Source organism: Sceloporus occidentalis, unplaced genomic scaffold (genome assembly GCF_023333645.1).
Source record: "Sceloporus occidentalis isolate IW3139 unplaced genomic scaffold, rSceOcc1.0.p SCAF_106, whole genome shotgun sequence".
In the NCBI taxonomy this organism is placed as follows: domain Eukaryota; kingdom Metazoa; phylum Chordata; class Lepidosauria; order Squamata; family Phrynosomatidae; genus Sceloporus; species Sceloporus occidentalis.
Genome location: NW_028317086.1, coordinates 907,247 through 919,470, shown reverse-complemented (window position 1 = coordinate 919,470; position 12,224 = coordinate 907,247). Strand labels below are relative to the sequence as shown.

The 12,224-nt window shown below is 39.2% G+C and overlaps 2 protein-coding genes across 3 annotated transcripts in view; both read left to right on the top strand.

Annotated features, from left to right (window-relative positions):
- Window positions 1-2,740, top strand: part of LOC149283304 (dual specificity protein phosphatase CDC14A-like) — a 31,455-nt gene extending 28,715 nt beyond the window's left edge. For both annotated transcript variants that reach the window (XM_089497667.1, XM_089497665.1), the window contains exons 16-17: window positions 888-1,149; window positions 2,711-2,740. In XM_089497667.1, coding sequence (XP_089353793.1) covers window positions 888-1,149; window positions 2,711-2,740 — 292 coding nt within the window. The remainder of the gene's footprint in view (window positions 1-887; window positions 1,150-2,710) is intronic.
- Window positions 2,741-9,610: 6,870 nt separating this feature from the next.
- On the top strand, window positions 9,611-10,612 carry LOC149283303 (G protein-coupled receptor 88-like). Its single transcript, XM_089497695.1, has one exon. The coding sequence runs from the start codon at window positions 9,611-9,613 to the stop codon at window positions 10,610-10,612; it is 1,002 nt and encodes a 333-aa protein (XP_089353821.1).
- The last annotated feature ends 1,612 nt before the right edge of the window (window positions 10,613-12,224 follow it).

Genomic DNA, 12,224 nt, shown 5'->3' with positions numbered 1-12,224 from the left:
AATACAGCAGTGCTAGTCACAGTGTTATTATGTCATTGTGCTAATGGCTTTAGCTGCTGAGAAATCTGCCACCTCGGTGTACTAGATGTACTGTGAATATTGCCACATACCTCCGGTGTCCTTATTTTAATCTTCTCTATACATTTTTATTATTTCTTACATTTTTATTAAGTGCAAAGCCGTACAGCAGATTTTCTTTTTTTTTTTTTTTGTCGACCTTCAAAATTCCATTGCTGTCTTAAGGTTTTGATTTCCTTCACAGAACTTCAAATTCTTGGTTAGTTGCCAGAAAATGGGGGGACGCCCCTCTCTATTTCCTTTGTTCAGAAATTCCCAACGCAGACAGAAAAGTCCAGTCTCCTGTGTGCTGACTAGCAGACAACACCAAAATTTCCCAAACCAACGGGAGACGAGTCTATAACATAGATTTTGACAACAGATGTGGACTTTCCTTAAAAAAACCCACAAAGTCTAGATTTACTTATGTGTGGCTCATTTGCATCATGTCTCAGAGGTTCATTAATGCCCCTTCTATCATGGCTTCCACCATCACTGCTCACATGAGTGCTTTACCTATCCATGTGTAATGCAGACAGTATAGTCTATACACACTTCATCTCACTGACTTAACGTTTTGAAGGGTCAACCCTTGGGTGTTTCTCTGGTCACCAACTTTATTATGTATAAGGCACAGCCAATGGGGACTTTAACGCAGGAGCAACCTGATAGGGTTGGCCCTTCGTAATGGTCCAGCTCGCTGCAATTCTTCTACTTCTTACTGTTCCAGTGAGTAAAATTTATTTGTTACCCCATCATGTAAATGCATACGTTGTACCAACTGTGATGGTGTCTTTGTCATCCCCCACCTCATGTTTTTTTCCTCTCAGTTTTGCCGGCTCGCTTGGGAATCTGAATGCTGCTCTGGAAGAGATAGACAGCAGACGAAACGCTTCTCCCTCCCGCCCCAGCTACCCCCCAGCTCTTCCCGACAGGCTGTATCCCTCCCAAGTTCGTGGCCGGAGTCAAGGCGAGCTAAACAATAACCGCAACCAGATTACTCTGGGCGCCAGTAGCAACACCTACGGATCCTTCCGCCCCTCCTACTCAGGCCTTTCTCCCAATGCACGTTACCTCAGCCGCTCTATTCCCGTAAGTGACCCCACGACTTCTTCCAGGAAGAGAAGACATGCTCTCCAAGTGTAGCCATATTCCCTTCTAGCACGTCTTTGCTGTCCTGTCCTCATTTTGTTGTTTGCGAATGCTTTTCATCAAGACACGTTGTAAATAGCCTAAAACTTCAGTAACCACAAGCTGTGCATACTCATTAAACCCTCGCTAATGTGACTGCTTTCATTCTTTGAACACATAATACGTTTTTGAATATGTCACAGAATTTGTGGTTAATGAATGTTTCTGTAGAGCCTCAATTTTTTTCATCTATTAATTTTCCTTGCCTGTTATTCTTTACAGTAAAGGTGACAAACTAGTGGTGATGATCTTACAATGTTGGGCTTGCTTCGCAGTAGAACTTTCCTCCACATGTGTTACCAATATGATGCAGCATGAAACACAGGGGGCTCCCCCACAAAATGGAATAAATGCAATGGAAGACAGAATACAGATATACTGTATTAACCTTAGTCAACTATGCCAATGTATGTCTCCTTTGGCAAAAAAAAGGGTAGGAGTAACCATGCAAATGATTTAATTAGGGTGGATGGTTACACTGGTCTAAGGATTAGATTGATTTGCCTCATTTAGTAATATGGAGCTTTCATATCTACATGTGTAGCAGCCATGCGATCAGCCATAACATCATGACCACTGACAGGTGAAGTGAAAAACACTGATAACCTTTTTATCATGGCACCTGTCAGTGGGTGGGATATATCGGCAGCAAGTGAACATTTCATCCTTAAAGCCACAGACCATTCAGGGTGCCCATGCTGACCCCTGTCCACTGTCGAAAGCACCTACAATGGGAACGTGAGCATAAGAACCGAAACCCAGAGCAATGGAAGAAGGTGGCCTGGTCTCATGAATCACGTTTTCTTTTACATCACGTGCATGGCCTGGTGCGTGTGCATCGCTTAACTAGAGAACACATGGCACCAGGATGCACTAGGACGAAGGCAAGCTGGCAGAGGCAGTGTGATAATTTGGGTAATGTGCTGGGAAACATTGGGTCCTACCATTCATGTGGATGTCACTTTGAGACATACCACCTACCTAAGCATCATTGCAGACCATGAACACTGTATGCCCTCATAACTTTGGCCTCTTTCAGCAGGATAGTGCGCCCTGCCACAAAGCAAAAAAAGTTCAGGAATGGTTTGAGGAACACAATAAAGGTGTTGACTTGGCCTCCAAATTCCCCAGATCCTAAGCCATCTGTGGGAAGGGCTGGACAAACAAGTCCGATCCATGGAGATCTGCAGCTAACATATTGGTGCCAGATCTTACAGCACACCTTCAGAAGTCTAATGGAGCCCATGCCTCGACAAGTCATGGCTGTTTTGGCGGCAAAAGGGGGACCTACACAATATTAGGCAGGTGGTCATAATGTTATGGCTGATCGGTGTATATTTATATATATATATATATGCTTATTTCCATCCTAATTTCAATGCTTGTATCAGAAGATAAAAGATCAATCAGGTCTTTGATGTCGGGAATTGTTTTAATTTCTCATTACTTGTTTCTGTTCCAGTCCCTTCAATCTGAATCTGTTCAGTTCTAAAGGCAGACAGGCACCTGTAGGTCCATTTGCCGGGATCGGTTCTCTGCAGCAGAAGAATGGAGTAGAGACCAACGAGAAGAGCCCAGTCTCCAGATAAAATATTTCAACCTACAACACTAAAAACAATAGGACACTTACAGGTGTCTCTTCTATAACCTGGACTCCAAACAACACTGACGCTTTTGTTATTTTTGGGGGAAAAAAACATTTGGAATTTTATATTGAAATATTTTTTTAAGGAACTTCACCTTGATGTGTACATACCCTAGTCTTGTTCACAATCGTACTTTTAGGTAAAAAGAAATATATTTTTAGCATATTCTAGTTTATATGTATATTAAGCATATGATATGTTTTAAAATCTTACAGGATATATTTTCATGTTAGGAATTATTTGTAACGGAAAAATCAGAACGTATATATTTTTCTGTATAGGGTATTTTTATAATGTTTGCAGTGACTAAGTATTTCTAATTGAGGGATTCACTATTGCTGGGCTGAGTTCCCCTTTAGTCGAAATAGGCGATAGGCTGCGGTTATGTGAGCTCTAAGTGGGTGCGGTTAACTAAAGCTCCACCCAAATCTCACTTATACCCACCCACGACATGCAGTATATTTTGGGATGGATGTCCGGAGTATTTATAGAAGTGCCTGAAATATACATCCTGTCTGATTACCCATTTTTAAATGCTTTGTAATGCTTCATACAATACACATTTATGCTGTGAAATGGGTGAAACACCCGGGTGTACAAAAATAATAATAATATGGGAATGTTTTGGTTTTTAACTTAATCTTTCCAAAAGCTCAAAAAAGAAAGCAAAAAGAACTACTGACGTCTCAAATGACATTTGTATTTTGACAAACATGAATTATAGTAATTAAATAATTCATGGATTTGTAAATGTAACAAGCAGTGTATAATTTAGTAGGCAATTACCTGTTTTAGAGTTAGAAGAACTTGGTTAAATGTGTCTAATAACATAATTTACAGACATGACTGTTATGGCCATTATTACACAGTAGGAATGAGGGTTCAGTATTAAATTATCTTCGTACAGCAGAGGTTTCTTTGATTATGTGTGTTTTGTAAAGAAAAGGACAACTTTTAATCTATTTTTTTTCCCAAAATGATTTAATTCTGGTTTATTTATAAAATTGCATCGAAGCTTTTCATGTCAGCAAAACTTGACTTAATGGATTTTTGCTAGTCTGCTCATTGCTGTGCTTGTGTTTATCAACAAATAATGTCATTATGCATATCAGCAGACAATGGGTCTATTATATCAAGCTATCTATATCTGGGCTGGCAAGGCAGATCAAAAAGAAGCCTTGAGCAGCAGCACACTGGGGTACCTGATCGCCCAAGATGGCGACCCCCCCCCCCAACCTTCTGCCTCATGCCTGGTCAGCCTGGGCCCGTATACATCACAGGAGCATCAGGGTAAATGTATTGAAGCTGGTTAATATGGTGTGACTAAGAATTAGTAAGTGGAGCTGCTGTTAAGCACCCCTTTAATGTTCTTGTTGTATCCTAAGCACATGCCTTGTCTGCCTAATGGGGAATCCAACCCTGACACCTGGGAGGGATAGCCAGGTACATGCAATAAAAAGACTCAAAACCACCGACACTGGGCACGGGCTACTGTTATCAGCAAAGTCTTTCTCAGGATAAGGATGGAAGGGTTTTAATATGTAATTGATAATGTAATCCTTAATAATGGACACACAACACTTTAGTTTCTTACACGAAAAGGGACATTATACCACTAAAAAGGGGTATTTCTTAACTTCCACGAATCTACAGTATCTCTGATGTGGCTTTGGTAAAAATGAATATGATAGCCGTCAGAAGATGTCTGTGTGTCCATCACCAGAATGATTTCTCAGAGGCCTCCGTAAACTGCATTAAGAAGCTGTGAATGGAGAACACGCTCAGATCTGTGTGCCTTAGCCGAGTCGCAAACAGGGACACCTGTAATCAGAACACAACTGATAAAACCCTAACCTTATTACTTCTATACACCACACGCACATAATCATTTTCATGGTATTTTAGGATAACCGAGATTTAATTTATCTGTAATATTAAACGTACCCCTTGAGAAATATATTGTTACCTCCCATGACATGTAAAGTGTAAAAGAATCCTTTTTATTACTGTAGATGCAGAATCAAGCATTCACATTTCTATTTAATAAACACAATCACATTAACAAGGTGTCTGTATTGGATTGAAGTGAACTGCGAGAACAAGGGCTCAGCAAACAGAGTTAAAGGATGTGCGAAATTACAGAAAATGATATATTATTTGTAGTCAGAGATGAGCGTTTTGAATTTCCATTTTGAATTTGCACATAAAATGCCCTGGCTGTTCCTTGCTATTGTTACATTCATATGAGCAATACTCTGTTTCTGTGGCTAAATAAATTGTACAAATAACTATTGGCCGAGTTGTGTAGTGTGATCAGTTTTACATGTTTGGTGCTGCCCTGCGTTGTGTGAGATGCATAACTGGGTAACTAATTGGCTTCAATGAGTTATTACAGTCCAAGTATTTAAGGGCAAATTAATATATATGTATGTAGAGTTAAGATAAAACATAACTTTTAATTTAATTTCAAAAAGAAAAAAAAATGATATAGAATTGTACTTTACACTTACCACTCATTTGCCTGTACTACTTATACTGTTACTGTTCTGTTTTTCATGTCCATTCTACTGTGAAAGCAAGCACTCATACCATTGTCAAAAGTACTGGAAACACACAAAAAAAAATAAAACTAATAAAGAAATGTTAAATAAAAAAAAAAAAACACGAAACGCGAACAACCAGTTCACCGTAGTTGAGTGGAGGTATTTAGGTAATCACAAAACATTTTGTTAGTGGCAGGGATAATCAACGAGATGGTGGTAGATAAATGAAAAAAACCTTCCACCAGAGACCAGAAGTGGTAGAGGCTGGCACAGTTAGGGAAATTTAAGATGAGATGAAGGACTAATTAAGGTCAGAGTCCTTGCATCAGGAACAATGGGCTGATTGGTGGGCGAAATGGTTATTCTTATCATGCTTCAAATTCTATGTGAACTTTTTGACATAATGTATCTTTATCTTTAATACTGAAGTCAACCTCTTGGCTCTTTTTCATTTTATAGTACATTACTTTGTAGTAGTTTTTTAAGCAAGCCGGCATTCCAGTCTCAGCAGAGTTCAATCTGCTGCAAGGGAATGCACTTCAGTGAAATAATGGGAAAAACCTTTACACATAAGTATTTCTGTAAACATGTTGTTTGACTTGTTATGTTCTTCACAGCCAACTATTCCTGTGCTGTATGAAACACATTGTATAACAATAAATAGAACTTGATACATATACAACAGGAGTAGAACTAAAGGGCCCTTTATATGTCATCCTTTTTGCTTCACCTTCGCATTCTATTTGAATAAAAGGTCTCTGATGTCCCGAAATGCTACATGACTCACTTTTGGGTGAATAAAGGATTTCATTTTTTGACTGAAGACATCGTCCAATGTAGTTATATCCATTTCCTTAATGCACCTTCAGAAATAACACCCTAATCCCATACATCACTTTATATTCATTGAAGATCTATTCCACTGAAGATATATATTTATGATAGCACTGTTACTATTTGGTTGTAATGCTAATATGTTATACAGTATATCACAGAATAAAGCCTCCCATTTAACAAAGCGTGGGTGTAAAATGGGCGCCCACGTTCCATTTCTATGTATGTAGCCTAATGGATCTTGATTACCATATAATCAGTTTAAATAACCGTTTTCAGATTACGCTGAACCTACCGCCCGCTCAAATAGTGTCTGGAAGACAGCCATTGTAAACAAACACTGTACAAAAACTGCTCTTTTTCTTCTATTTTATAAAACCCTATAAAGTTCATGTGGCAATAGGTTGCACTATGTTCACAGCTCATGGCTTGCTAACTACCATTTTGCCTGCTAACTAAATCTGCAATGTGTGGTTTTTAGCTGTTCCATTGGCAAGTGCTTAATAACTAGGTGTTGAAAGTCATTGACTTACTGTACATGTCTGGCACTCATGGGTTAATTATTGCGCTGGTAAAGGATAGATTTCTTCTTGTTTTATATTGACCAAGTCCTAAAATTGGTGCTGCGTTTCCCCCTCCCAAAAAAACTGCATGAATGATTTAAAACACCAGCATTTGAAATACCCATGGGGTGTCTAGTTTTTAAACCAAGCAACTAGACAAAATACTACTGAAAACTTTGACAAAGGCTGGTGGCAGAAATAGTGTATGGTTAAAATACCACAGTTTGAATTACCCTGGGGTGTCAATTTTCTAAAAGTATATGGATTGACAGGGTAAATTTTTTTCGAAGATGTCCCAAATAGGAGATTAGCCCAGGATGACCAGATGTGAAAAATATGCTAATTGTATTTATTAGCCTGAAAAAAAAAATTACGGGTAAATTAAAAAATAATGTTAAAACAGCCTTTGTCTCAAAGTGTCTTGTAATTAAGGGGTTAATATGCATTTTTGCTGTTTAGCCGGTCAGGAAACAAAACAGTTCTTTAACGAGAGCTACTTATGGTTAATTAAGGATTTTGAGAGCTACTACAATTTTTATGGGCATTGTGGCACTTTAAAGCCAATGGCTGGATGTGTGCCGCCGCACGCTGCTGCTGGAGAGTGTGTGGCTCTGTCAGCATTTGCCCGGTGTGCCAGATGGCCAGTCCAGGCTTGTGCCTATACTTAAAGAGCTAGCCAGAGAGCTACATCTATTCTGTATTTTCACTCTGAGAGCTATCATCCACTTAAGTGAAGATGTTCTCTGGGAAGGGTGAAGTAATGAATGCTTTTTCCATCCCCATCTGTATGTACAATAAGGCAGAAAGTCTCTAAGCGAACACTTGAACCTCATCGCATGTAGTTACTCCAAATGCTCATTGCTTAATGAAGATTTTTTACTGAACCTCGGAATTGCGAACTTGTATATAAAGCTGTGTGCAGAGAACACTATAGGGGTTATGCATTAAAGCCATTCTTGAGTGAAGTTTGCAAAGTGGTCTATCACTGCGTAGCAACCAATTGAATGTTCATGTTGATTGGACTATTGTGTTGGTTGCTGTGGTGACAAGACCACTTTACAAACTTCAAAGCCCCATAGTTTTGGCGGACTATTGTCACCCACAATCTAAATACGACATGGAACATATTTCCAAGGCATCGATATCATGCTACAGAAAATATATTATGGTATATGTATCAATATATCATATCCGTACAGCCTTCACTTTTGGTGATGGAGGATGATGGAGGATGATGGTGCTCTTGCAGCCCTGTGTGTGGTACAGCTCAATGTTTGTTATGGACGTATGAAGACCAGTCAAGAGAGATCAGATGATTGTCCAAACTGGGCTATGATCCCAACTGCCCATCAAACAAGGACAGTGGGGCAACTATGTGTTGGAAAATTGGACTGTACCATAAAAACCTGGGTACTTGGTAGGTATGTAGTGTTATGATTTTCCAAAGCTACCTTCTGTCACAAAAATTATTTTATATGACACAGCAGCATATTTATGAAAGAAAGCATGGATCTAATAATGGTGTAAAGTGTTAAATTTGGAGAAAGTAGGAGCTTTTCATTGGTTGCTGTGATGATTGCTCTACATTTATGAAATTACTGTTACAATTGCACCAGCTTTGTCTTTATTTGCAATATTGTCTCCCTTATGCTAAAACTAGGAGACTTTCATGACTAAGTAAAAAACATCCATTTCAAAAGAGAAGTAAAACCCATTTGTCCTATACAGTCACACAGAAGACTATATGTCCCAGACCTCCATTTGGTCTGGGGTCTGGAGCCAGCTGTAAGTATGGTAAAAAGACATTGATGATGGCTGCTTTGTGAATGTACTGTATGTGGTCAGAGGTCTTTAATATCTTTCAGAGAATATTTTTTCTCTGTTAATGCCATATCATTTCGATCGATACAGGTTAATTTTCACTCCAGCATGCTCTGGTTCTGGGGACATTGATAATATGTAAGCACAGAGTGTGAGATGCAATGTAATTGTCAGACGGCTTTAACTGTTAAAGACGTGATCCAAAAACACAAGATCATTTCTCTTCCAGCAACCAAGACGTTAAGCTCAGCGGTAGCTTTGTGCAAGTAAAATAATTAAATCGAAAAAATTCCTACCACAAAACCCAGATGCAAATCTCCACACTGAAATGTTATGTATTTTTGTTCCTTTTCAACAATCCAATAAAATGGTTAATTCTAAAGGATCAACAGATTTCACTTTACCCCTCAACCCCAAGTCTGTACTTACCAGCATTTGCAGGTGGTGCTTCTCATGGACCCATCGGTTATTCACAAAGCAAAAGGCAGATATTGATTTCCACACAGTACGAGAAGACCATGAATCAACAGGTTTGTGCAGACACTACTGCAGTTCTCGCCACAGCCCCTGAACACACAAATGCAGACCTATTTGTTTTAGCAATGTAGTATGAAGTTAACAGTTTCCTTTTTTCACACTATATTTTTATGGAAAACACAGCAGTAGACTCCCCACAAACACACACGCACATTATCCAGATTAAAACCTGTTGAATAATCAATTGCAAGGAGGGTTTTCTTCCCAAGAGTATAATGTCACTAGGATGTAAAGTGAGATGGAATTATAGTAGCGAGTCATATCACCATCATCCCTCCCTCCTTCTCAATCCAATATTCTTTCTCCTTGCCTGCTCCACTCTCTCATTCCTCCTCAGACATTCACTTTCTCTCCTTTTATTAGCCTTATTCTCTCATTTATTTTTAGCTTTCGGAATGGGCTTCTCACTATGGACAGGATGACAAATACCACATCCTCTTCTATCCGCTGTGAGGAACACTTGGGGACAAGAGCAATCGTGGCCGCTGCATACTCCGTGTTTGCTGTCTCTGGAACTTTGGCCAACGTCCTGGTAATTTACTTGGTTTGCTCTTTCAAGAAACTCAAAACAACTAGTAACGCCTTCATAGTGAATGGTTGTGTTTCAGATCTCCTTGTTTGTGCTTTCTGGATGCCACAAGAAGCCATTTTAGTTTCTACTGGCCGGGTGGAGAATCCTACTTACAGGATCTTTATGGAGGGTGTATTTTTCCTATGGATGACTGTTTCCCTACTATCTCACTCTCTCATTGCATTGAACCGTTTTGTGCTTATCACCAAGCTGCCCACTGTCTACCATACCGTCTACCAAAAGCGCAACACAGAGTGGATGATTGCTATGGCTTGGGTACTACCTCTTGCATTCCTACTTCCTTGGCTGTTCGGTCAAAGGCCACTTGAAGTGTCTATTCCATGTCCGCAGCTCAGACTTTATGTGTTTTTTGGTCAAGGAGTGCCAACAACCAGTTCCTACACAGCGATTCTTTCTGCGGTGACGGTTCTCAGCCAAACAGCTATCCTTCTCCATTGTTACTTCCGCATATTTAGAAAAGTACAAGTCAGCCTGAAGAGAGTGAGTGTCCTCAACTTTCAGGTGGTCCATAATCTACCCTGTCCTTGCCCTCGAAAAGACAAACGTCTTGGACTCTACGTGCTCATTGTCTGCTGTGTCTTTTCAATTACCACAGAGCCCTTTGCATGGTCAGCTCTCTATGGTCTCTTTCAGCCTCTGCCCCGGGGTCTAGAAACAAGCAGTTGGCTTATGCTATGCCTCCTTTTTGTTCTGAACCCTTTTATCTACACCTGGAAGAACGAGGAGTTCAGGAGGTCTTTTCGCACAGTGGTTGGAGGAGAGCTATGGAAAAGTGCTGCCGTCAGTGCTGATCCGGCTGTGCAAACCATTTCTCAGAATGAACCATGAGTCAAAGTAATAGTGTGATAGAGACGGAACAGTGCAGAATCTCAGGAGGGTGTTCAACTCAGAAATCGAAGCTGATTCTTGACTGTGCTGTCCTCGTTCCCCTCACTTTTGTATTGATGGTTTCCATAGAAACATTCTGCATTCACCCCCTCTAAGCACCATGGGCCAGGAAGAACGAGCCAGCATCTTCAGTCTATCAGCGATGGGATAAAATGAGTGGATATTTACACAAAAAATATAGGCTTTTACATGAGCTGTCAGCATTGAATTTAATAAGAATAAAGACGTGAGAAAGTACGTAGAATAATTGTAGACTTCCGTTCATCTAAACTCTTAATTTGAGTTACATTTTTTTATGGTTTACATTCACAAACCTTCTGTGTGTTACAAAAATAAACAGTAGGAAAAATAAAGCCTCAAGATTTCAAGGGTATTTAAGGACCAGGCAAATTGATGCATGAAGGTAAGAATCCCTGTAGAGGTCAACTGATTTAATCGGATATATAGTTTGCAGTTGGAAATTCCTAGTAACATAGGATTTGATGGCAGATAAGAAACAATCAGCTCATCTAGTCTGCCCATTTTTCGTGATTTAAAGACTTAGACCTTAATCAGTCCCTGGTCTGTTTACATTTTCTATTTATATGAGCCTCTACCACTTCTGCTGGGAGACTTTTCCACTAGGTAAACCAAAAACTTCCTTACATCACTTCATGTTTCAATGTAACCTGTACTGTGCTGTAAAAACATTTTTTTACTAAAAAAAAATATCATTTTTTACTAAATGAAAAAAGGAATTTTAAAAAGAAAAGTTCAGAAAAGGCTCTACAGATTAATTTAAAAAGAAGTTTCTGTCTTGTCTGCGCTATGTCTTATTGGAGTATAGAAAACTGCTAGGATTCCAAAAAACACAATGATTTATTTGATATGGTTATGATTTAATGAGGTAATACACAACGAATATAAGGAAGGAAGATCGGACTGGTTGATATACAGTTATGTAACACATTTTTATATATTATTTTAAGTAGATGTTTCAAATAAATCTTGCATACTTCAATTAATGTGTTTAAAACAGGGCCGCATCAGCAAGGTTAAGCTCCCATTTGCCAGCTCTGTCCTGCATAATGGTATGGTCCATGTATATTTACCATTCAGGGAAATTCATTCTTGTTTTCTACAGCTTTGGAGCACGTGTATGTAAATGTATGAAAAAAAAATAAAATAAGATGGACTCTCATTAAGATTATTAAGTCGTACAACAGTTTGACAAGTGAGCGTAGTGATTAAACCAAGCAAAACAAATATCTTGTGCCTCCTATCAACACAACATTGGTTTCCATGCCATCTTATTGATGTAGGAAAAACGACATGATGTGCCAACACACTGAGGAACCTCCTAGCATCAATACTAGTGAAAAGCTGAGGTTTGCCTCCAGTAGAACATGAACTACTTGAACCTGGCAAATACCACTTTGCATGGTTGGTGCGGCTTTGAGGAGTAAGCTTCCAGTGGTGGTGAAGGAAGACAATGCAGCTCATATTTTCAACAAGTTCCAGCTTTGAGAGGGTTACAAATAATACATGGAAAACAAAAAAAATATTGTCAGGA

Bases quoted from the DNA above. Each gene is read 5' to 3' on its own strand.
- LOC149283303 (XM_089497695.1), top strand. From the start codon at position 9,611: ATGACAAATACCACATCCTCTTCTATCCGCTGTGAGGAACACTTGGGG.